Consider the following 27,712-nt stretch of genomic DNA (forward strand, 5'->3'; position numbering starts at 1 on the left):
TAAATATCATGGTGTTTTTTTTATCATTCATTTTTTTCTCTACCAATGAAGCTGATAATACACAAATTCTAGCTATATAAATGAGATTTCCTTCAGACAATTTCAATCTAAAAGGGTTACAGAATAGAGTATTCTTTAATTATAGAGAAAGTAAAGTAGTACACAGATGCTTTAACACAAACTAATTGGTATTTTTTTTGTAATAAAGATATTTCAAATCACAGGTAAAGGAGTTACTAGTTATCATGGATTTAGATTTGATGGAATTTTTAAAATTATTAAGGAAAAAAAAATCTAACATTCATATAATGTTTTAAGATTTGTAAAGCCCTTTACATATATTATCTTACTTGAGCCTCACAACAACCCTGTGAGGTAGGTGCTCCTCCTCACTTTATAGATGAGGAGATGGAAGCCATCATAAGCTTAGTAGCTTGCCCGGCATACAGCTAGCTCATGTCTGAGGAAGGACTCAACCTCAGGTCTTTCTGACTCCCAAGTCCAGCAATGCATCCACTGTGCCACCTAGCTTCCCCAAAAGGCAACACTAAGAGCAGATAAATGACAAATAAAATATATAACTTTGAAAACAAAAAATAAGTGAGACCTCACTTTCTTTAAATTGGTAACCATTTGGTATAATGAATTATCTACTGCTGATATACATTTAAAATACCCCAAAAAAGTGAATACAAACTGGAGCTTTGTAGCACTTCTCCTTTAATACCAACAGATAATTTGGAAGACTTGATTGACTAAAGCAATGTTTAATACTCTGAGAAAGTTATGCCTGAGTGTGTCTTAAAGACAAGTTTTCGCTATGGTAAGGAGCTTTGCCACATCATTAACTTTTAGAAGAATTTATTTTAAAAGGCATAGGTTATATGCTTTTGAAATGCGTCTTACAATTTTAAAAAGTAACGGACTTCAAAAACTAAAGACCTTAAATTGAATTTTTTTTAATGATGTAAGTACAGGGAAATGGTCTGCATATGATTTCTTGCAGTTGCAACAACTATCATTTGGATAGACATCTACCCAGATGTTACCAAACAATATAAACAGAATGCTGCTGTAGCCTGAGGTTGTTATTGCTCCAATTGGGTGAAGAGGCAAAGATCAAAATAGATTACTTTGCCACAAGAGGCAGGCAGGCTATGTAAAGCTCTAAAATGCTTCTTGATGTTTGCAAAATACCACAATGGAAACCACAAAAATGTCAACAAATGGGAAACTTCCCAAACCCTAGAATAAGATTTGCATAAAAAGACAAAATTAGTACTTTATGCATGCTTTTAAGAAGTTTTTAAAACAAGCTACTGTTTAATTCGCATACATATTGTCAATCTGAAAGAAAAAAATCATTACAGTAAATTAAATACTGTAGAATTAATTGAAAATATAACTTTAAAAGGTTTTTTAGGGGGTAAAGAGAACATACTCCACAAAGCATTAAATGGGAAAATTTCACTAGTTACAAAAATTAACCAGAAAAAAAGAAATTTCCCATTTGCCTAAGCCAATACTGAGTGTTTTTCCTGAAAGCCAATGCTTACCTTTAAAAATGCCTTATTTTAAAATCACTGTATGAAAATAGAACCGGTTGCCCCCAAAATCTTGGTGTGGTTTAGAGCTTCAATACCTTTTAAGTTACAGATAGCTATTAACATCAAGCTACTGAAACTTAAAACTGCACTAAGACCCTGTATTGGGGGTTAAAGCCTTTAAGAGGTGCCCTTTCTATTTTTTTTCCTGGTTCACACAAGGCTGATATCTAGAATATTCATCAGAACATCATTAGACACCAAGAAAGGAATGGTTGCAAAGGACAGTTTTTCATTTCATCTTTTGACCTTCAATCCACACTAAGTAAGCATTCCTAAAGTGCCTGGGAGTCAGATGCAAACTTAGCTCTTGGCCTTTATATTCAGTTAAGTCCAGCAATATAACTATTGTTCCATATCAGCCTGCTGACAGCATATTCAGAATAATTTCCCCTGGGACCTGAAGCTCTTATACCATAGAATTGGTACTACTTCTTAGTTAAAAGTCAATTGTCAGTGTGCAAGAAAGAAGAATTTTCAGACAAAGTAATAGGTATGCTCATGTATATGAGAACAGAGTAGTTGATTTGCTTTTCACATATAATAAATAGCAGATACATAGCATCTTGAATTATGATGACATAATTAAGAATTTTAAGATAATAAACACTGCATAAACAATGCAACATAGAAGACTCCCATTTTTAAGAACAAAAATAGGATTCACATAAAAATAAAAAACAGATTTATTACAATTCACATCTAGTACAACTTAGAAGTCTACATTCTTAGTATCTAAACCATCAAAAACAAACAAAAAATAGCTTACAAAGTTAGAGGCTCTTCTTGTCCAAACAGGTCCAAAAGAGGTCACATACTGCTTTTTTGTTATTAAATTAAAATTATTGATCACCTCCTCTTTGCCTTAAATTTCTAGATTTTCCATTATCAAATCTTCTCTTTTTGAAGACTGGAGCTACTCCTTCTGCCACATCTCCAAGAGAAGTGACTGTTTTTTCTTTAAATGTCACTTTTGGGTCCCCACTCATATCAGCAACTGGAGCTCCTATGTATTCATCCTCTGTACTTGGAAGTTCCAAATCTATCTTCTGACTAGAGTAGAAAGTAAAACAAGAACTATTATGTAACAATCAGAGTAAGATGGAAACTTTTCCAAATAATGCATGTCTTCAAATCAAGCCCAGAAATATTTATGTCTATTATAGTTAGAGAGTTTGTTAAGAATGTTTTTTACCACACAGGTTGATGTCACTGGTTAATTTAAATTAATAATTATTTCAAGTGGATAAACTCCATAACAGCAAAACCAATCTTAACATACATTTATGGAACAGGTTTTATGTTCCAAATGGAAAATAGATAACAGATTTTTTTTTAAAGGATTCATGCAAAAACCAAGGATCATCATCCTAAGGCAGCTATAGAAAAAATAATGCCTTCTCATCAAAAGGGAGGAAGAGAATTGACAGACATTTTCAAAACTCATGATAAACAGGTACATGGTCATTGCAATTATCAAATGTAACCAATGCTGGTTTACCTCTGAATGAAGCCTATGAAACAGAAAAGGCCCTCCTCACGGGCAACAACCAAGAAAACATCAACCAAGAAGAAAGCAAGTGACTGAATAATGAGCTTCTGTTTACAGAAATGGGGGATTTATTATAGCAAGACCAGGTCGTTGTTATTAGAGATTACGAAAAGGTTATCCTTAAGAAGTCTAGATGAAAATGTACCACTACTAAACACCAAAAAAGACAGGATTCTAGATATAAAAACAGAAGCTCAATATACTTTGTAAAGAGGCAAGGAGCCCCATACTATTCCCTCCCCAAAAAAAATTCTTGAGAATTTAACAAATTGTTCTGAAAATGGAACCTCATCAAAGACAAAATTACTGCCTATGACTGCCCAGATAAAACAGCTAACCAGAAACATTTAAGAACAATATTTTTAATAATCCACATGGGATCTATAAGGGATGCTTCTAACTTCCAAACTATGAGTAATGAAACATCTCTCAAAATATAAAAACCTAGGAGAAGTTGAAACCACATGAAAACAGAATTATTTATCTCCCCTTTTGTCTCAAGGTTGGAAGCTATGTGAAAAATGTCTTCAGAGAGTCTACAGAAGATGAAACTTATATACTTACACTTCCATTCATTTACAAAAGCTACAGCCTGTGCAATAGTCTGAACATTAAAGATGACTTCTTATTAGTGACTATGATTGTTTCTATGTGAAATCTATCAGCTATGAGAATGAGAAAAAAAATAACACATTAATATGGTGTTTTAAGATTTACAAGCACTTTTTCCACAACTGTGTAAGGCAAGTAGTTTAAGCATTATTATCTCTATTTTACAGATGACGAAACTGAAGCTCAGAGAGGTAAAGACATGGTCACATAGCTTATAAATGCTGAAGCCAGGACATGGACATAGGCTTTCTGGTTTCAAATCTGGGACTATTTTCCACTATACTACAGTGCATTGTGGTATATACACATTACTGAACACCTCTATCTCCACTATGTGTTCAGTGTCAATGTCCATGATTATTTCAAGCAAAATCAAGTTTATTAATGACTATGTATAATGCTTTATGTTAGCCATTAGGTATGTACAAGGGTAAATATGACCCTTGTTCTTAATATGTTTACAATTGAGATGGGGTGATAAAATATTCACACAAAATAATTACAAAGATCATAATATGATAAAGTGAGTAAGTATGGACAATATGAATTCAGATGAGAAGTACCATATCTTGCTGAGCAGTTCAGTGATGACTTTAAAATTGGGGGCACTTGAGATGATAGGATTAAGAAAAAAGCATATTTGAGATTGAGGGAATGATGTGATACTGGGTGGGGTGAAAAGTTGGGAAGGGAGTCTGATTTGGTTAAAATAATGTGAGAAAAAGGCTGAGGAAAATGTACTGGTGTCAGACTGGTTAAGGTTTGGAATGCCAAACTAGAGGATTTATCAACTGAACACATTGCAGTAATAAGGTGTTTAAAGTTTTTGAACAGTGAAACATTATGAGAACCATGTACTAGGAAGATTAATTTGGTGGCTATGTTTAGGATAAACTTGGGAGTGAGGAAGAAAATGGAAAGTGGAGAGATGATTAAGAGGGTACTTTCATAGTCCAGTCTAGAGGCATGAAGGGTCTGAACTGGGTGGGGTGGTAGTGAGGTGTGCATGGCGTGTGCAGCAGTGAGACTGATAGGGAAGAGATGGGAGATATGTTTCTTCTTCTTTTTATTTGGGTGGGGGGCGGGGCTGGAGGGATAGTGTTTAGGCAATGGGGTTAAGTGACTTGCCCTGGGTCACATAGCCAGTAAGTGTCAAGTGTCTGAGGCCAGATTTGAACTCAGGTCCTCCAAGGTTGGAGCTCTATCCACTCCGCCATCTGCCCTGAGGGGGAGAGCTATTTCTAAGAACTGACAGGGCTTGGTGGTAACTGACTAGATAGGAGGAATGGATGATGACATTAATGTTTCAAGTGTAAGTAACTAGGAATACCATCAACAAAAACAGGGGTGAGACTTCTAGAAGCCAAGATGGCAGAGTAAGAAGTAAGTCGCTCTCACTCTCCCTTACTGACTTCTAAAAGCCCAGAAAATATTGCCCCAGGAAAAACCCTGAAAGAGCTGAGCAAACAAAAAGACAGGATACAGCAGTCTTGTAGCTCAGGAAGCTTGGAGGATTAACTCCGAGGTACTACATCACACCTATCAGATCGGCCAAAATGACAAAACAGGAAAATGATAAATGTTGGAGAAGATGTGGGAAAATTGGAACACTGATGCATTGTTGGTGGAATTGTGAAATGATCCAACCATTTTGGAGAGCAATTTGGAACTATGCCCAAAGGGCTTGGGATATGATATTCCATAAGGCAAAGAAGCTTGGATTACAACCAAGGATCAACTACCTAGCAAAACTGGGCATAATCTTTCAGGGGAGGAGATGGCCATTCACTGAAATAAGGGACTTTCAAACCTTCCTGTTGAAAACACCTCAAAAGAAAATTTGATTTTCAAATACAAGACTCAAGAGAGGCATAAAAATGTAAACAGGAAAGAAAAAAACATGTTATTCAATAAGGGCAAACTGTTTACATCCCTAAATGAGAAGATGATACTTATAACTCTTGAGAACTGTATTTTTATTAGGACATTTAGAAGGGGTATACACAGACAGAGAGCATGGGTATAAGTTGACTTTGATGTGATGATAAAAAAAACCTAAGTGGTAAAAAGGTATTGTACTGGGACAAGAGGAAAGGAGGAGGCAGAAAAGAGTAAATTACATCACATGAAGAGGCACAAAGACCTATTATAGTAGAGGGAAACAGAGGAGGGGTATGAGCATTGTTTGAACCTTACTCTCAGATTTGGCTCAAAGCAGGAATAACATATTCAGTTAGGTACAGAAATCTAACTAGCCATATAGGAAGCAGGAGGGAAAAGGGAAAGAAAAGGGAGGAGCTTGATAGAAGGGAGGGAAGACGTAATAAGGGTAAAGGGGAAGAAAAGGGAGGGCAGACTGAGGGAGGTGGTGGTCAAAAGCAAAATTCTACTGAAGAGGAAAAGGGAGAAAGGAGAGAGAAAAGCATAAACAGGAGGAAAAATAGGATGGGAGAAAGCTTTTTTTTGTTGTTTTGTTTTGTTTCTTCTTTCTTGTGGTTCCTCCCATTGGTTCTGGGGAGCAGAGAGGGAGAAAATTAAAAACTCAAAATTTTATGGGAGTGAATGTTGAAAGCTAAAAATAAATTAATTTAAAAAATAAGCAGGTAAGAAAGAGGGACAGATTTTTAAAAGATAATGATGTCATATCTGGAATTGGGATCTTATCTAAGTAGGAAGACCCAGGGTACAGGTTGAAATGGGGATCTAGACCTTAGTAGATGGTGAAGGCTACCTTGAGTGATGGCTAAGATTTAGCGGTGGTAAGAAGAGACAGACAAGAAATGGCCAGAAAGGTAGGTGGAAAACCAGGATGCTATCTTCTCAGATTAACTGTATATAAATAAGTTTCTGTTACTTACTAGGGATTATCCTCTTGCTTAATTTCTTTCCATTCCCCATAAGGGTTAGGCTTTTTAGGAGATCTAGGTTTTTCTTCTAATGGACCTGATGAGTCTTGTTCCTGATCACCATCACTTTTTTCCTTCTTTGATTCAGTTTCAGTTTTTTCAGCATGATCATTCTTAGTTCTTTTCTGAATGAGAGAAAAGATGATTGGAAACTACATTAAAACAACCTTTAAAAAGGTTCTAATAATTTTACTTAAGTATGTGATTGCTTCAAGCAGGGGTTGAATAACTACGTGGGTGTATTAGAGTACAGATTTTTTTTTTGAGCAAGGGTGGGACAAGATGGCCATTGATGTCCCTTCCTCTAAAATTCTGTGACTTACTGTGTGCCCTTAGGGAGCATTACTTCAAGTCTCTGGACCTTAGTTTCCTCATGTGTAAAATGAAGGTTCTAGCACTAAAATTCTCTGAATATTAGGGACCAATCAGAGTTCCCTACAAAATGACTCAACATACTTTATTTTTACATAGAATTTACAGTTTAGGTCTAGTGTTTGAGAATATTGTTCACTTAATAGGATGAATACTATCCTGAACTTCTATGGAAGAAACATATAAACTCCTGAACTTTCAAGAATAGAAATTTGTCAGTGCCATGGTTGCGATTTATGGACAAGTCTGCCCTTATCATGAATACTGAAGGAACTGAGAGGGCTTAGGTTCTTCTGCATTAAGAAAATCTCAGTTATATCCTGGACCTCAAGGAAATAATGCAGTATTATGTGACAGAAGCAGTAAATCTCTAGACCTTAATTTCTTTTGGCCATACAACTTAAGAGAAGTTACACAATGGATTCAACAAGGCTAGATACTAAAGAACGTAAATTCTGGATACTAAGTGTAAGGTGCAGGGAATTTTCCTATTCAGAAAATTATGAGTCTCTACCTTCAGGATAGGTAGAGGGTAGCATAAAGAATGTCTTTCAAAAGGCACCTGAAGGTTCATTATGTATCTTGCTCCCAAGGAACCTGGAAGGTATACACTGGGAGGCTCATACCCCATATAAGTATTTGGGAGCTTCAAGAGGTTATCATGGCTAAAAGTTATCATAGTTAAAAACCACCCAAAATACCCTAAGGCAGAGGAGTCAAACACATGTAGGCCAATGTGGCCTACAAACTCAAAGGGATTCTTATTCACCGTTTTGTGGCTCTCATATTTCCATTTGAGTCTGACACCACCACTCTAAGGTACTCTCAAATAGAAGGTTCTGTGAATTCACTTCTAATCCATTTTACTGCCAGAGTCAAGGGGCCATGGCTTGGCTCCTTCCTTTGTCATCTTCTGCATGTACATTGTTAGATGAATTAATTAAATCAGTGGTGTCAAACTCATAGAAATGGGGGCCTCTAAACCATATACAAAGATTCCTGTGGGCTGCATACTGACTTAGGAAACCACATATTAACAATATCTATGTTTTATTGTATTTTTATTTATTTTTGTTAAATATTTCCCAGTTACATTTTAATCTGGTTTGGGCTGTACTTAAGAGTACTGTAGGTCACATGTTTGACACCTCTGAACTAAATCACAAGATCTACTTTACTAACTGAAAAACTTTCAGTGTACAGGTAAAGCCATTTATAGCTACCCAGCTTTAATCACAGATTCTAACTTAATACTGCTTGACAAATAATTCATTTACATATTGCTTTAAGGTTTACCAAACAGCTTTCCTCATGACAACGTAGTGCTACGTAAGTAGTATTATCCTCATTCTGCAGATGAAGCAATAGGATTCAAACAGCCTAAGTGAATTGCCTGTGGTTACACAGCAATGAAGCAGGAGAGCTGGGATTCAAACTGTGGTCTTCTAAATCCAATTCTCTTTCTATTCTAACCTGCTTTACCAGATGGGTTATTTCCAAGGGAACATCAAGTCCTGACTGATTGAACTCCAGATGCAAATCCCTGATCAAGAACATCTGGCTGCTCTCTCTCTTCATTTCAGGACCAGAACCTCTTGAATACGCCTCTTCCCCATGTCAGAGTTCACAACCACTGTTCTGTTTCTCTTTCTCTCACTTTCAAGGATTCCTTAACACGACTGTGCTTCCTGCGCTACGATTTCTCTCTTTTTAGCTTCTACAGCTCAATTTTTACAAAAGTAAATGGATTTCCACTACGACTGCCTTAGCCAAACAGTAATACATATAAGATATACAAATAATTGGTGAAAGCTGAACAGTGATTTTGACCACAAACAATTCTCTGTTTTTCATATTTATATTATAATGTAGTCTGCTAATCTTGACCTTTCATAAGGTAAGAGGAGACAAAAAATAAATCAAAAGCTGAGTTCAGGATGAGAAAAAGAGTATGTAGATTTACTGATGCTTTGGAATACACTGAATATGAAAAAATACACCCAGGGATAAACCCTATTCATAAAGCCTTTAGGGACCCTCATGAACAGAAAAGGACATAGTTCTTTAGGAAGAATGCCAAATACAACAAACCTAAGTAAACAGAAGACTCAGAATGCTCTGCACTTTTGCTGTCAAATCTGCCCAGTAATTCAACAACATTTCATAGGTATAAAATATATCATACATATGTACAACCAGAAAAGGAGGTAGGCCATTTATAGTTATAAACAAAAGATAAGAAGCAGGCAACCCAAGTGTTCCACTAAGATGTTAAATATCAGAAGACCCAGAAGGAGGTCTCCAGAGTTTGGAGGTATGAGAAGGCAGAAAATAATTCCATGGGGGATTTCTAGAAGGTCATGAATGAGAATTATGCAGGAGAAGGCATAGATGCATTGTCATCTGCATTGGTAAAGGGAATACTTACTTCAGTGGATAAGTAGATGAAAGAAAGGTTTACAATTATTAGGAAGTCAGATTTACACAGAAATTATTCTGTAAAAATTGTTTCTATTCCTGTTGTCTACTAAAGAAGGCACTTAACTGGAAGTCTATGAGTGACTTAAAGTAGATTTATATGAGTTACTTGTTCTCGCTACACTTTGATTTTCTCTTTTACTATAAGGTAGGATTAACTTTCTGAACCTTCATAAAATTTTTTAATATATTTGAGAAAAATGAGCACAAAGACTTACCCTAAACTTTATTTTTGGCTTTTGTACTTCTGTAGAGGTCTCCGATTTTTCCTCCTCTTCTTCTGTTTCTTGTATTTCACTGGAATCACTATTGGAATCAGATGACTTTGATTCAGCTGGGGCATCAAGTGTTTCAGCACTATTACTAGAAATGGGCTCTCCAACTTCTGGAACAAAATCCTCAGGCTTCTCCCATTTGGATTCTGTTCCAATACATTTGATATAGCATTTTTAACAATTAACTTACTATGAAAATTTTAAACTATTTAAACTTAAAGCGATCTATAAAAATGCATGTTAACTCCTTCCCTTTGTGTTTCTTTCCATTGTCTTTGTCCATTCATCCTATGTTTTCTTTTTATATACTTATAGTTTATGTAAATACTGATATTTAGGTTTGTTTTCTTAATCTTATTATTTCTCTCTTAAACCTTTCCATATTTTTTTATATTCTTTATATCTCAATTGTATGACTGTCTTTGATTATACTGATATAGCACATTGTTGAACTATTCACCTACTCATAGTTAAGACTTTTAGGTTGTTTCATACCAACAGCACAAACAATACCGAAATCACTAATTTTCTTCATAATTCCCAGAATTACATTTGAGATCAGAAAGTTATCATCATAAATGTTATTTTTTAAATGGCTGAGTTATATTTATACAACACTAATGGCAACAAGATGAAAACTGTTTCACTCCTTACTATCAGATACTAATTCTCCATCCTGCAGATAAGCATCTAGTTTCTAAAGATGCAGGGTGGATTAACATTAGTCAGTGTGCAGGCTCCACTGCTCCCCATTTGGGGATCTTGTATTTATACCTTTTGGAAATTAGAAATCAAGGGGCCTAGATATTAAATAGAGTAATTCAACATCCTACAAAAACCAGGACCTTACTTCCACTTAATTCAATATACACACTTATTAAACACCTACTACGAGCAAAGCAAATATGGAAAACAACAGTCCCTACCTTCAAGGAATTTATAAACTATTGCTCGAAGGGCCTGTGATTTCTTCAAGTGTGGGAACCCCCTGCAATGACTTATTTCAGCAGTTCTCAAAGTGTGGTTTGGGGATCCCTGGAGGTCCCCAAGCTCCTTTCAAGGGGTCTGTGAGGTCAAAAAACTATTTTCACAATAATACTAAGATGTTTTCAGTTCTAATACTGTAAATATTACTAGATATAACCCACATAAATAAAAGCTCTTTGGGATCACCTCAACAATTTTTTTGAGTGTAAATGGGCTCTGAGGCTAAGAAGTTTGATAACTGCTGATTTAGTCTAATTTGGGTATGAACAATAAGCCCCTCTACAAATCCCCCAGCAGGTGACCATCTCACCTCTGCTTGGAAGACCTCTAGTTATGGGGAATCTATCATATCCCAAGGCTGTTAATTCTACTTTAGGCATGCTTTGTTAGGAAGTTCTCCTTACTTTGAACTATAATTTATCACTCTGCAACTTCCTCCCAGTGCTTCTAGTTATTGCCATCTGGCAACAATCAAAACAAGTGCAATATTTTTTTCGTCTAACTGGACATATCAGATGTTTAAAGACAGCTATCATGTTCCTTCTAAAATCTCTCTTCTATGTAAAATATCTTCAATCAGAACAACTCATCCTGTATGGCATGGTCTACAATCCTTTTACCCTCCTGGTTGTCCTTCTTTAGAAGTGATCCAACCTGTTAATGTCCTTCCTAAAATGTGAGGCCAGGAAGTGAAAAAAGTTGGGCTAGGTCAGATCACAGTAGGACTGTGTCACCTCCCTTATTACGGACACTCTTAGTGTACCCCAAATCAAATTTGTTTGTTTCAATGCATTATTATTATTTTTACATACATTGAATTTGAAGTTAACTAAAACTCCCAGCAGAACTTTATCACCTGACTGGGTTTCAATATGCACCAATGATATCACAGATCCATTGAAACAAGGGGCTCCAGAAAGACAGAGATTTTGGGAAATGTTTTGCTGAAATCCAGGCATTTTATGTCTAGCACATTCTTTTGACCTACCAGGTTGGTAACTTTATTGGAAAAAAAAAAAGAAAAGGCATGTGGTTATGAAATTAGAGCTCTCTTTTATGTTTGTTTGTTTTTAGGCAATTGGGGTTAAGTGACTTGCCTAGGGTCAGGTCTGAGGCCGGATTTAAACTCAGAGCCTCCTGACTTCAGGGCTAGTTCTCTATCCATTGCGCCACCTAGCTGCCCCTACAGCTTTCTTTTGAAAAAATAAAATAAAACATTTTACATCGTGTTTGAGGTTAATTTTTAAATAACTGTTATAAACTGTCTAAGGGGCATATTTTATTTCATGAAAGATTCAACTAGGGGATACAGAATTGAAATTCATATTTGAAATACAGAAACAGAACCTATCAAATGAGCTTAGAACTTCATTTAGAGTAACAGTAGCTCAGTTTGCTGAGCAGTTGAATTAGTGCCTCAATTCTGACCCTGACATGGATTTGCAACTGTTGCAAAATATACTGATTTACATTAGAAAATAGGGAGAATAAGAAAAAAATATAAACTAGTTCTTTATCTTTCACATTAAAAAATGTGTCAAGTTTAACTTTTGCCATTTAAAAAAAACGCATTAATTTTAATTAGTTGATCTACACTGACACCTAGTGGTCCTTCTGGCATTTAGCATACATTTGTAATTGGCATTTTTTATCTCTTGCTTATCTTCTGATCTGTCAGTATGGTGCATATTCTATGCCTAACAGGGATGATGCTAGAAACAATTTATATATATAATTTTTGCTTTTCCACACCAAAAATGAGTTAATAAAGAACCTTCTAGGAAAAACTTAAAATATCAATTTTATTAAAATGATGGAAAACAATCATACGCTGATGACAATAATGATGTCATAATAAACACCAGCCATTCATAAAGTTTATTATGTGGTTTGATATTCTAAAAGTCAAGTAACTTCAATGGGGACAAAGACTCTCAAAGAAATTCTGATGCAGACTCAAACAATTGTAATGAAAAAAGGAGAGGAATAAAAACCAAAAAATCAAATGCAGCTGTGTAGTAAAAGTTCTGGGGCTGCTAGGTGGCAAAGTAGATAGTATACGGGGTCTGGAGTAGGGAAGATTAATTTTCCTGAGTTCAAATATGGCCTGAGACACTTACCAGCTGTATGACCCTGGGCAAATCATCGAAATGGCAAACAGTGTTTTTGCCAAGAAAACCCTAAATGGGGTCAGAAAGAGTCAGACATGATTGAAAACGACTGAACAACAGCAAGAGCTCTCCAATGAGGTCAGATTTTTAAAAGTCATGTTTGAAAGATGGAAATGAGGAGACACAAAGGACAAATGTGAAAGAGTAATGCTATTCTACAGGACTAATATCAGGAAAACTAAATCCTTCCTGGACAAGTTGAAGCTGGTTAAAAAAAAATGACAGCAGAAAGGGCTTTTAAAAGTTATGTTGAAGACTAGAAGATCAAGGAAATCACTGGCCTGCTGTTTGGCAACTAGGTCTCTAGCAAAAGATGATAAAGTAAAATTATTCAACTCCTCTTTTACTTTGGTGTTCTCTATTAAGGAGAATGATCCTAAGACTACAGAGAATTTAACAAAGAATTAAGAAGGAACTGAATGTCAAACTAAGTGAGAAGACAAGGAGTTCAAATAATCTGAATGTGATGAAGGATATTTCAAAGTACTGGCAGAACTTGGCCAGTATGACTGTTGAACCGCTGTCATGATCTTTTAGAAACTACAGAACTAGAAAGGAGTTAACAGGATTGGAGCTAGGTGGAGTACTGACTTTCAAAGCTAAAGCTCAATCCTGCAAACTACCATCTGGTTTCAACTGCTGGCAAAATATGGAAACAAAGAATTAAAGGAACTGGACATATTTGGCAGAATGGGAAAGGAGGAACCATGACAGTTGTTTCAAGTAAGGAAAAACTTGTTAACAATTCTAAGCCTTTCCAAAACTGGATGGGCTGCCTCAAGAAGTACCGGGCTTCTCCCTTGGAAGTCTTCAAGCAGACAGTGGATAATTTCATAGGCTATACTGGGGATTCCTTTGGGTTGGACCAGATGGCTGCTAAGGACTCTTTCAACCCTTAAACTGTGTGATTTTGTGCTTTATAAGCACTTATAAAGGTATGTGGCAATTATAATAAGTCATTATAAATTCATTCAGCATAAGGTAAATCCAGCTTTCTTTATCTAAATTAGGCAGATCAGATAAACACAGTGGTCACAGTATACTCAGAAGGATATTGGGACCATGCCTAGTCTACAAACGTAACAGTTGTTAAATCTTATCAGAGCATTAAGTCCCCTCTCTACTCACCCCAGTTCAGGCCCTTCTCATCTCTCACCTGGAATATTTCAGTTTTGTTGCTGCTGCTCAGTCGTGTCTGACTCTTTGTGATCTCATTTGGGGTTTTTATGGCAAAGATACTGGAGTGGTTTGCCATTTTCTTCTCCAGCTCATTTTAAAGATTAGGAAACTGAGGCAAACAGGGTTAAGTGCCTTGCCCAGGGTCACATAGCTAGTTGAGTGTCTGAGGTCAGATTTGAACTTGGGGAGATGTCTTCTTGACTCCAGGGCCACTGACTCCACTCTACCCACTGGGCCACAATAGCTGTCCTTCAGAGTATTTAAAAAACCAGTTCTAACTGGCCTCCCTGCCTCAAGTCTCTCCCATCTCTAACTTACCCTCCACACAGCTGCCAAGGTGTTTAATTCCTGAAGTACAGGTTTGAGCTTATTTCCCTGCACAAGCTTCAGGGGCTCTTTTGCTTCTAGGACCACTCCTTTGTTTGGAATTTAAAGCCCTTTATTAGCTGGTTACCTTCCATCTTTTTTGTTCTGTAACTCACTCTCCTCATCATTCTATAATCTAGTCAAACTCGCTTTCTTACTCATTCCATTTCCAGCCTCCATCCTTTTGTTCAGGCCTCCCTTTTTTCTTGCACCTCTCAGGATCCCTGGTTTCCTTCCAAATCCAGTTAAAGTACCACTTCTTACTTTCTGCCTTTCCTGATCTCCCTAGCTGTTAATGCCTTCAGTTCTGAAATTATCTTGCATATTCTGTATACATGAAATACATATGTGGTGTTTTCCTTCAACAGAGAACGTAAGCTCCCCAAGAGTAATACTGTTTCATTTTTATTTTCCTAATGCAACACCTGGTACACCATAGGCATTTAATAAATGCTTGTTGGTTGATATAAAGGATATTATGAAACTGTGAGATTTAGGCTTAGAATGGGAGATAGATAGGACTAATAGGGGGATTTGGATAATTGAATAAAGAGACCTCAAAAACATTGCTGATTGAAATCAAGTCTCTACTGGAAAACAGGTCTCTTTCTTTGGCCTTATTTTTTTAAATGATGTTATAAATGACTTAGATAAAAATGACCAGTTTTTTATCTGCAGGTGACATCAAGCTAGAGGGGAAACCAATGTGGATGTCAAAATCAGGGTTCTAAAGGGTCTTGACAAGGTAGAAAAATGGGCCAAGTGGAAAACTCTACATTTGGGTTTAAAAAATTATACAAACGAATAGGAGAAACATCTATAGAAAGTAGTTCATGTAAAACCTGTCTAAGGGTTCTGGTGAACTGCCATCTCAATGAGACACATGTGACATGGGAGCCAAAAGAAAAAAATTATTCAGGGCAGGACTTGGGCCACATTAGCAGAGGCATACTGTCCAGAATGAGGAAGATAAGAGTTCTGAATTCTGCTCACTAAAGCCAAATTACACATGGCATAATATGTTCAGATTTGAGCACTACCGACCCAGGGCTGCAGTGTTTCCAGGGAAGATCAACAAAGATGGTGAAGGAAGTAATGGCATGACTCAGTTGAAACACCTGGGCAACTGGAGATATTTATTCTGGAAAAGACTTTGCAGGTAGGGGCAGAGCAGGGCAGGATATGGGATATGCTTGCTTGTCTTCAAAAAATTCCTAACAATCAGAACTATCAAAAAAATAATGTCTTGAGAGAGAATAAATCCTTTGAAACTGGAGGTCTTTTTCAGAGGCTGAGATGACAGGACTGGAAGGGAGATTAGAAATATTTTTGTTCATGTTTTAGGCAGGGTTTGAACTAGTTGATCATGCATGTCTCTTCGAACTCTATATTGATTGGAACTATGATTTCATTGGTCTAGGGAATTCCTGAACAACGAAACTCCCTTTTGTCAACGCACCTTTTCTCCAATTTATAGTTTTTTTTTTTAATTTTTAGTTTTCAGTATTCACTTCCATAAGATTCTGAGTTCCAAATATTCTCCCCCTCTGACTCCAATACAGCGTACAATCTGATATAGGCTCTACATATACATTCATATTAAACATATTTTCACATTGGTCGTGTTATAAACAAGAATTAGAACCAATGGGAAGAACCATGAGCAAGGAGAAATAACAACCAAAAAAGAGAGAGCAAATTAGTTTGCTTGCATCTACATTCAGACACCATGGCTCTTTTTCTGGACGTGGATGGCATTTTCCATCGTGAGTCTTTTTTTGTTTTGTTTTGTTGGGCAATGGAAGTTAAGTGACTTGCCCAGGGTCACACAGCTAGTAACTGTTATGTGTCTGAGGCCGGATTTGAACTCGGGTCCTCCTGAATCCAGGGCTAGTGCTCTATCCACTGTGCCACCTAGCTGCCCCCCATCATGAGTCTTTTGGAGTTGTCTTAGATCTTGTAATTTAGAGTCTTAAAAGAATTTTTTAGGGCAGGAGTCATCAAACTATGGTCTGTGGGCCAAATCTGGCCCTCAGGCCATAGTTTGCTAACCAGACCCTTGTTCTCAGGCACTGAGAGGGGTTAAACAACTCGCCCACAGTCACAGAGTCAATGTGTATCAGATGCAGAATCTGAACCCTGGTCTTCCTGATTTCAAGATCAGTCCTTTATCCACTCTGCCACCTTGCCTCTTTTGCTACTCTATAATTCTATAAAATAACATACACCTCCCTCAAAAAAAAATTCATAGCGCTCACAGAGAACTTAAAGAATAATTAAAAAAATTAAGTTATATTATTTTGGTAACAGAATTAGAATAATTCTGCAAAACTAATTCAGAAGAAGCAGAAGTACTACAATGGAAATACAATTAATTACTAAATCATTTTTATGAAATTAAGGGTTTTTTTCCTAAAAAGTAAAACACTAAAAAAAAAAAGTAAAACACTGCTGATTTTCCAGTTTACAAAAAGATTTAAACTGGTGTGTGTCTGAGGTGTTCCAAAAAACATATATCATAAACAAATAAATCAAAATCATTCCACCCTCTGTTTTTGTACTGACTACCTATAAAGGGCCAGTTCAAGTCGCTAAGACCATACTGTGCAAAGTAGGTGCTTGTCTACATTGGTGGAGGAGGTTCCTCACTAGAAGACCTCTACTCCAATAGAAAGAGGGAAATACAACGAAAGGCTTAATATTAATAAATATACACAGGCTATAACCTGTATTCCTTAAATACTAGTTATATGTTCTGAAAATATTCACACAAAAGATTCATGGATTATAATTTTTACCTGAAAAATAAATCTATAAGTTAAAAGAACTTAACCTATAGAATTAAAATAATGTAACTTACAGGATTCTCAACTGTAAAATAAAGAGGCTGAACTAGAGTAATCTTTAAGTCCCTTACAGCTCTAATGTTCTATTTTTATTTTAACCATTCTGATATAAAGGCAATAAAGACAAGGGTTTAAATGATTTTCCCTTTCCCCATTCTGTTTTGAGTCTGTCAGCTGGTGAAAATAAATGACATGGGGCACAAGCAGTGACACTACACATAGGAATAAAACACTGCTATAATATTTTTGATAAAAAGTTTAATATCCATGACCTATAACTTATTCACATAAGTTTTATAGGATATGTTCACTCACAATATGTGGCCAAAGAATATGAATAGGAAATTTTCAGAAGAATCACAAATTAGCTTCCACATGGAAAAGCATTCAAAATCTAATTATCAGAGAAAATAGAAATTAAAACAATTCTGAGATGGCCCCTTATGCCTATTACATTGGTAAAGACGTTGGTTAAAAATGTTAAAATTCAATGCCAGAAGGGCTGTGAGAAAAAGGGTACATTATTATAAATGGACACAATTTTTTAGGAAAGCGATATAGAATTAAACAGTAAGAACTACAAAATTATCCATCCTCTGACCTAGTAAGTTGGAAGCTAATAAGCTAAAGATATGCTTGTTTGTAAAAACAAAACAAAACCACACACACATTTTCTTAGTAATAATGTTTGTTTTAGCAAAAAGGAATTCTATTAAGGAATGGTTGAGCAAATTGTAGTATATGATTATAATGGAATATTATTATGCCATAATACATGAAAAATATAAATCTTTCACATTCCTTTTTTATTCTCCATATGAAGTAGAAGTGAAGAAAATAGAACCAAAAGAATACACATGCTTTCTACAATGATACAAATATCAACAAAATTCAGGGGGAAAAAACACAGAAAAGAAAAAAAAGTTCAGAGGGGGAAAAGAAAGTAAAATAATTACTACTTTTTTAAAAAGTTACATAAAAAATATAAGTAACTTAAATTTAGGGTTTTATGTTATTTTGTTTGTCCATATGTATTTATTAATGGCTAAGTTTATAACAGAAGAAACAAATAACCTTAACTTTAGCTATTCATAGAATGCAAACAAATCCTTTCTAGTACTTAGAGAAAAGAATGTAAATAATAGCAGGTATTACTTACCACCCGTTTCTGTATTATAATAATAGGTATAACCATCTTCACTTAAACCTTCTACCCAAAGAGGCACTGCTGCTTTCTAACAAAAACAAGCATATAAAATATGCTAAAAATGATCATATTTAACAGTAAAGATGATAACAAAAAAACAGCCTGACTACATATAAAAGGATCAGCAGAGTTTTTTAAAAGTCTCTGTCAAGATACATATTCTCTAGGCATAAAGTGTTAAGAATTGGTGGTTGGGAATGGGAACTTGAAACTGAAAAGGGGAGGCTGGGAAAAGAAAAGGGAATTGATAGACCAAATTTCTCGGGAGACAGTTCTCATCAGTCACCAATTCTTGAATTAGATAGCAGCTCTTGTCAAGCACGAGATAAGTGTATATTTGGGCCCAGACTGGCTTATGAAGAGTTCTCTCTATGCCACAGTTTACTGACCTTTGACCTAAGGAATTATTTTAACTGTTCTATGAATGACTCTTGGAGGAGTTTTGAAATAGAAAGGACAAAAATTGCAAATTGTTATTTGGTAGTATAAAACAATGTTTAGAAGTACTCTTTACCCATCAACAGATTAAGAATTTTACTGAAAAGAAATGAGTTCAATTACCTTACTAAATTTTCCTTGAAAGCCTTCAGGTTTCTCCCACTGAGATTCTAAAAGTAAGATCATATGGTAGTTACAGTTTTTCTGCTTTCTAAAAACATTCCTAGATCTCTTGAATTGTTGGGAATATCTAATATGTTCACATGATTCTGTGGAGAATTACAAAAGAAAAATCTCTTTCCTCAAGGGACTTATAATTTAATGGGGAAGGAAGACCAACAAACACTTTAACACAACTATTAAACATACCATATTGGTCTAAATATAAGTTCCTCCTGAATATAGGCCCCCACACTAAAATACTCTCTGAAAGGAGAAAAAAAATACAGGTATATGCTGAAAAATAACAGCAATTATAAGCTGCCTCCAGGTTTTATTCAGACTAATTTTTTTGGGGAGAAGACTTTATATACTACATTCAGGCCAATACAGAATACGTAATAGATGCTAGCTGCATAGCAATTCAAATAAATTTGACAAAAACAAGAAAGTTGAATTTTTTTTAAACGAGGGAATTATTACAACAATTATAATGATTATAAAAAAAATTATAATGATTATAGAGATTAGCCATAAAAAGAATCAAGTTTTCATAGAATTAAAATTTCATCAATTTTGAAGTAAAGGATTTGCCGTGATGAAGATGGGATACCAAACAGGATGAAGTATGGGAAGAAAACTAGATTTCTCTGGAGCACAGAGAATAAGCCAAGGTGTAGAATCCATATTCTGTACAACTACAAAAAACTATAAAGCCTAAGATAAATTATGAGTACAAAGCAGTTTAAGGCTAACCTATGAGAGAAGTCAGATCTGTCATTACTGAACTCTCTGGGAGGAATAAAGACCTACTCACAACACTTAGATGGATCAAGGGTAAGCCTACCTCACTGCTACAGTGCAATGGCTACTTCGCTCAGGGCCCAGAGAGGTTTCTGGTACTTAATTAAAAACTGGGGAGTTATATAAAATATTATCTATAATGCCACTGATTGCCCAGTGATCCAAGGAGCTATCTTTCTGAGAACACAGATGATACATAGAACTATGACACTTGTATAGGGCTTTAAGATTTGCAAGTTGTATTATACATATATTCTCTCATTGGAACAACAGTCCTGTGAGGCAGATACTATAGGTAGCATCATCACCCCCATTTTACAGATGAACCAAACAAACAAAAACTGAAGCTTGGTGAGACTGCTCATGGTCACAAGACTAGAAATCATCAGTGGTGGGATTCCAATGTAGGTCTCTCCTCAGTTCCAGACGTACTTTTTTTTACTACACCATGAAGCCTCTCAAGTGAATCAAAAGATCAACTGAAAAATATCATGGTCTGCATCAACAGAATTGAAAGCACAAAATGCCAACATGCACCAATGAAGGTATGCTAGGTACAGACACAAAATGTGTTTATGGTTTATGGTTCTGACAGAAAACTTATTCTGAAGAATCTCTCACTACAGAAACCTTCAATTTGAATAAGTGGGTATGAAATTCTTTTTATTTTCCTATTAAACTTGGTGTTCATACTCTTACAAAGCTTATAAAAGAAAAGTTAAGCCAAGGGTTTTACTGGGTTTATTATTAAGGCTCTAAGTAAAACACTCAAAGTGCAGATTTCTTTTAACTAATTTTCTGGGGTTCTTTTTTTCCCCACCCAATAGGCTCAAATATACTTTCTAGCATTTTGGGTTGGTTAGAAAAATTTGAAAACGTGTTCCCTTTCAATGTTATGGTATTCTAATACATCAGTTCTTCAAGAATAAATGATTTTAATAATTGAACATTTTCTCTTCAGAGTACAGATTACATCCCTTCTACTCTTTTGTGGATAGTCCTTTAAAGATGCTGAAACCCAGAAAATTCATTGCTTAGTGGCCATCCTGGTGATAAGCTTCTCTAAATTGAAATAGGTGGGTTCTTAGATCAGAGACATACAGTCCAATGACAGACTCATACTTGAAACTTTTCCAGATTGATAGGACTTGCTCGAATTTGTGTTCCATTGTCACAGACTTTGAGAACCCCCAGATACCTCTATGCCATGATGAAGAATCACAGCAAGGCTTTACTAGAAAAAATTATAAAAATAAAACCCCAAAACCAAAATAAAAACCTACAAATTCTCTGTATTAGATATTGTATTATACTATATTTGCACCCAAACTACTTACCTCCTGTGATGGTATTATAATAGTAATGGTAACCTTCTGAAGACATGCCTTCTACCCATTTGGAAGCTCCTACTGCATCTATATTGGAAAGCTCTTTTTTCCTCTTTTTCTTTTCCTTCTTCTGATTTGATAATGAGACAGGTGGGGCAGTGTTGGTCACTTGTGGTGTGCTAGATTCTGTAACATCTATAGAGAAGGTGCAAGAAAAACGACTTACCCAGTGGAACATTCTTAAAACAATGACTAGAACCTGTCTTAGGAAACTTCACCCTAAAAGTAGTTTTCACTAGATTTAGAGAGTAAATTAATGTAGAAAATATGATTATTCAAGCCCAACAGGAATACAAATAATTAAGATATAATCCAGTGTAAGAACGGATTTCTGGGCAGAGAAATCTCCAAAAAATAACTAAAAGAAACAAGGGAGTTGTTCTATACTACGTGAACAATATGTGTCATAGGGCAGGGAATCATTCTCTCATTCCTGAATAAATCCCCACCTAGTGACTTACTACAATTATTTCCTACATAAGTCAATAGGATTTATAGCTGGAAGAGGTCATCTAGTTGAACGTAAGGTCCTCGAGGGCAGACCATTTCATTTTGGTTCCACATCCCCAACACACAGTGCAGTACTTTGCTCAAGAAACTGTCAGACGGTACTCAATCCAGGCCAATCTCCTCATTTTATAGACGAAGAAACTGATCTATAAGATGAGAGAAGATAAAGTGTGGCCTAAGGTCACATCTAGTAAAAGGCACATACAGATTCTCCAGCTCCAAATTAGATTCCAGTTAAACCATACCATCAGCACCTATTCATTAATAAACATTAGTTAAACATCTACCATATGCAAGGCAGCATATGATAAGTTCTGGGTTGGTGGTAGGAATACAAATATACACACAGCACAGTCTCTACTATAAAAAGAACTTGGTCAAAACATAATGAATTACTGCAAAAGTGAATTATCATTAGAAGTTGGAGGTTGTTCACACTTATTAATTAATAAATATCCTTTACCTCAATAACAGAGCCAAATAAGCAACTTAAATGGCCTAAAAGTAAGTTTATGGCCATAGGTAGCTTTAGAAAGTATTACTGCTCAAACTGAACTGAGGCTTAAAAGATGAGAGGTAAAATGATAGGGTACAAAGTTCTACGTCCTCATTTAAGAGAAAGGCTGCCAATAAAAATAGTACAGATGTCTCTTTAGTGTATGAGTTCCATCAGGGAACCTCACCCATGGAAACAATAAAAGTTTACTCAATATTCTCTCTGATGTTACTTTTAAAGCATGTTGGCAGCTTTTCTACCTGAACTGATTCCAAGTCTTTTCAAATCCTCTTGGTATGCTTTAAGGGCAGCTGCTTCCATTGCAGCAAACTCCTTTGATGCTTTTTCTTCTTCTTTTGCCTTTTCTAGGCTTTTCTGTTTAATCTACAGAAGATATGGAAAGGTTAAAACAAAGTAAAAGGACCAAATTAACATGAAAAATTTACAAAAAAATATAAATTACCTCACTGATTCTTTTGGCCACATTTTCCTTGTGGTTCTTTCCCCGTTCATGAAATTCAACACTCTTGAAAAATGTTGGAGATAAAGGGAAAAGCAAACAAATCACAAGTCACAATTCTTGCAATGAAGCAGTAGGATCCAGGTGGGAAGAGAACCTAACTCTTGAAATTTAAACAATTTCTTGAAAGAAGGGAAAAAAAAGCTAAAAATGGAACACCTTTAATGCAGATTGGCCCTTCTTACAAAATAATGCCAGTGAGTAGTAACGTTTTAATTATATCCTTTAACATTAAAACCATGGTTTACATGAATTCTTAAAAATGTATATTAGACTTGTGATGATTTTGTTGAAGAAAAAGATATTAATTAAAACAAACTTCTGTAGAATAAATAAGACAGAAGCTGGAGGTTAAGTGAGAAAACTCTTGTTCATATTAAGAACCTGCCCAAATACTGTAAGATATACCACAAGTAACAAGTGTGTATAGAGGTTTTCCCTCCTCCCTTCAAATTCATAAAGAATCCTTTGTGGGAGAAATAAGGAATAAATAAATCACATTCTAAGTTTATTTCTCGAAGAGAATTATAAAATGTTGTTTCCCCCTCTTTTTTTAAAAAAAGTTATTGATATTGTTAAAAGTCTACAAATACATCATAATCTGACAGATTAAGTAAAATCACAATTAAAACAATTCCAGTTATTTTTAAGGGTATAGTATTTTTAAAGCAAATAATCATATTTTATTAGTTTAAAAAGGTTTCTTTTAAATAGAATATACCTGTATATGAAAATTATGACAAACTAAAATAAATGTAATTTCTCTAGAAAAATTGTACCTTCCACTGAAGGTTAAAAAAGTATATCATACTTTGGGTGGTTACTTTGAGAAGCATTTATCTACTAAGTACTGTTATCTGCCTTACTATTTTATTACATTTGGTCTCATTTTGCAAACAGTCACGTGACCCCAAGCTAAGAGATAATTTGTCTGAGTAAGTTAAAAAGGATACTGATAAAGTACACAATTGCTATCTGGGTTGTCTTCTAGAAGGAAATCATTATCAACAAATTTTGTGGACTGGAAAATTGTTGGTACATGTTTGTAAGGATGCCTTAATCAAAACAAAATGGGACGGGCAGTAAAGAACTTTAGTAAAGGATGACTTTGAACTGAAAGTTTTAAGAGAAAGATAATTTTTACATATTATTTTCCAGAATAGAGCTAAAATACAGTTCATTTTTAGGTTGACTTAGCAGATAATATTAAAAAGTTCTTTTAACAGTTCCATTATTCAAAACTTTCAGGGAAATAACAATCCCTATCTTTTTTAAAAACGGTGAAAAAAAATTTTTACACTCATTAACATTGATTTTCACTACCATAATGCTCTCTTGTAATAAACTATTATAAAATTTCAAATGGTAAATTCACCTGCAGTTGACTTAAAGAAATTTTACAGTAAACTAAACTTTGAAACAAGTCTCTTAAGCACAGTAACAAAAGATAAAAATCTAAGGAAGTCCTAAAAATGGGTCCAGGCTTGTCAATTCTTCAACTTTTAAATCCTGTCTTAGGGACTCCAAGGTAACTGATTAAAAGGGCAGGCAAATAATAGTTTCCAGTATGTGGCACAAAATTTACTTATACACTGTTCATAGCACTGATTAAACAAATTTTGCCAATATGCATTGGAATGCATTATTAACTGTGAGTCCAGAGAAAGAAGGCGAACAAACACCCTTGTTTGAGGTCATTAGTAAAGAAGTACCAAGAGTCTCAGTACCAAATAGACAGATGAAAAATGGGTAATAGAATACATATGCGTAACTTTTTTTGGAGAAGGAAGATGTCTAAAAATAATCTAAGCCATATATGGACATTTTAACCTCATAGATATTACACATGGATATTGTAACTTATGTTATAACAAAATTTACAAATCACTAATCATAAAAACTGATTTTTGAGGTCACATTTATTCCCAAAAGAACGTCTGTGAAATGTGCATGAAGATTTAGGAAAAAATGAAAAGGTAGTATTTTGTATGTTAGGTCTTAGCAGCTCAATCTAGGACAATAAATACTGTTACTATTTTCTTAAGACAGCTGCTACGTTCCAACACAGGGAGGTTATATTGATAGTTCTCAAATTTGAACATCTATTGATGGAGGAAAAAGAGCTGTGGAAAAACTGTTATATCTTTCCATACAGCAAGGAACATATGGAAAAGCTGCTCTAAATTATAAAATCCCTTTAAACTTCTGTTAACTTCCTATATTCTAGAACCCAACATGGCACACTATTGAAATAGGAATGTCTAATGAACACTAATGAGACTGACTACTCAACAATCTACTTTTAAAAAATATGAAATCGGCATTCATCTACATAAAATATAGTTTATTGAAACAAAAACTAACATTGCTAATGAAAAAAATATATATTGGAAAAACTCTTGTACCAGGAATAATAAAATACTAAAGAAACAATCTTGGATTTTAAGGCCTGCTATAATCTGCCTCTAACCTACTTTGTTCGATAATCTTACAGTACAGTACTTCTCTAAATGTCTTCTATTTTCTGGTGGCAACTCCCCATCTCATCCTGACTATGCATTTGTACAGCCCATTCCAGAGTCCCTGAATGAACTCATTCCACCCTGTTGAAAACTAGTTGCCTCTTCATTCCAAACTAGTTTCAAATGCTACCTTCTCCTTCAGTCTTCCAACATTTCCCCAAAGCTGAAAGTAATATCTACCTCTTCAAACTATTCTGAAGCATTTTGTTCAAATTTCTCCTTTGTCCTTATCACAAGGTATCATACCTATTTGTACTTTAAAAAAATTTTTTTTAAATAAAAAAAAATTTTACCCTATTTATTTAGTGAGGCAACTGGGGTTAAGTGACTTGCCCAGAGTCACACAGCTAGTGGGTGTTATGTGTCTGAGGCCACATTTCAACTCTATCCACTGCACCACCTAGCTGCCCTACCTATTTGTACTTTGCAAACCTTAAAGTGGTACATACTTGACTACTGTATGTATGCAAACTCTATTTATCCTATTAGTCCTCTAAATTGCATACTCACACCTGGCAAAGTATCTGATAAGTAAGTTCTTAATTTGCTGAGCTGGCTTCAGCTCAAGAATTAGCTTAAGTGATTTTGTTCTAAATAAAAATCCAATGCTTTACTACAGGAACTGATATTGAATAGCATAAAGTTCTCATATTTTGGAAGCAATAGTAGGAGATCATACAGGCCTATTGTCTGCTATCCAGCACTTGCAATAATCACAGAATTTCTTAGGTTGTGATTTCCAGTAGTCGGCCCTGAAAAATAAATGGGGGTGGGGGGAGAGTCAAAGGTAAGAACAGCATTAATACAGAAAAGTTGTGCATACTTTACACATTCTTATAACTTCAAACTTTAAGTTTCTGCTATTGAACTCTTATCAGCTACATTTTCAGCCCTTAGTTATACTAATAACATACTAATGCTAACATTAGTTATAATACCAATATAATACACTAATATTGCACTGTAAAGTTTTATGTGAATAGACTGCATAGGTGGATTATAGCTAAGTTACCTTCGAACCGCTAGGTTCCCTCATATACCAATGGCATGACTTAAAAAAACATAAAACTTCGATTTCAACTTCCCTTTCTGCACATAAGGCAACCGCTAAGATGGATCATATAGTTTCAACAAGCATTTACTTTTGGAGTTTGCTAGGATGTAATTGGACTAGAGGCCAGTGGGAACTAATAACTGTTACCCAAACTAAGTTACCTCCCCCAAAGGGGGAAAAAAGGTACTCTGACCCAAGTGTTTTATGATCCATACGATTTTATTAGTTACGGCATATTCTTGCTTTTTCTTTCCCGAGGCAGGCAAGGAACACAGAAAAAGTTGGCAAGGAGGCGGGCCTTCACTTTATCTCGGGAGGGAAGCTTTTCTGGGCGGGGAAAAGCCGCAGGCCAGGGCCAAACCCTTTAAAGCCCCCGGATCCAAGACGTCCTGGCACAATCGGAGCGGGGTACGAGGGTGGGAACGCCTCCTTGTGGCACAGTCAGAACAGGGGGTCGGGAAGGTGGCAATGCTCCTGAAAAAGGGGCCGGAGAACCTTCCCTTAACCGCGCCCCGGAGTGCAGAGCAGCTTATCCGCGTGCACCGCCCAGGCCTGGCGAAAGCAGGGACCTCGAGAAATACCCCGGCTGCCTCGGTCCCTCTCACCCCTGGGTGCCGGCCCCTGGCTCCCGTGCAGTGTGTGTGTGGGGTGCATACCGCCCCGAAACCTGAGGGCGCTGTTCGGGGTCGAGGCTTAGAGCGGGGAGGGAGCCTGCGACACTCACATGGCGGCTGGAGCGGCTCCGGCTCCGCCCTCGGGCTCGCGCGGGTGGTCAGCGCGCGCGGGGTTCACGGAGCCCTGCCCGCCTTTAGGCCTAAGACAGCCCCGGAGTAACAGCCACACTCAGGACCGGCATTCCACCGTCCCGAGCTACGGAGGCCCAGAGCACTCAAACTGCGTTTAACACTCCTCCTCCCCCCTCCTTCCCTCCCGCGAACTGGGGCGGTACTCCGAAGAGGGAGGGGGAGGATCATAAAGGTGCCTGAGGGAGATTATAAAGGGGCAGAGGTCAAACGAAGCTAGGGCTCGCTCCCGGCAGGAGCTGGAGTGAGGGGCGGGATCTTGGGCCCAGCGACCGCGGGCGAGCAGCCTGGGCACCGCCCCCGCTCCTCACGCATACGAGACATCGCCACTCTGCCTCTAGCCCAGAGCCTTCCGTGAGGGGGAGGACGGGGGCTGGAGGGGCGGCGCCTCTGGCTAAGGTGGGCAGCCAGGTGACCCAAGTCCTCACCCCCAGGACTAGAGAACTGCCGTGTTCTAAGGAAG

At 36.3% G+C, this 27,712-nt stretch overlaps 1 protein-coding gene across 1 annotated transcript; it reads right to left on the reverse strand.

The window, feature by feature from the left end:
- WBP4 (WW domain binding protein 4) lies at window positions 1–27,712 on the reverse strand. The gene is made up of 10 exons (XM_020977023.2): window positions 27,171–27,712; window positions 26,072–26,144; window positions 22,814–22,876; window positions 22,611–22,734; window positions 21,294–21,479; window positions 19,117–19,163; window positions 18,508–18,583; window positions 9,743–9,945; window positions 6,627–6,799; window positions 1–2,657 (listed from the first exon to the last, which is right to left on the reverse strand). Coding segments are annotated over exons 1-10 (1,158 nt in total). The 5' UTR covers window positions 27,173–27,712; the 3' UTR covers window positions 1–2,446.

Source organism: Phascolarctos cinereus, unplaced genomic scaffold (assembly GCF_003287225.1).
Source record: "Phascolarctos cinereus isolate Bilbo 61053 unplaced genomic scaffold, phaCin_HiC Scaffold_7;HRSCAF=346, whole genome shotgun sequence".
NCBI classification, from domain to species: Eukaryota; Metazoa; Chordata; class Mammalia; order Diprotodontia; family Phascolarctidae; genus Phascolarctos; species Phascolarctos cinereus.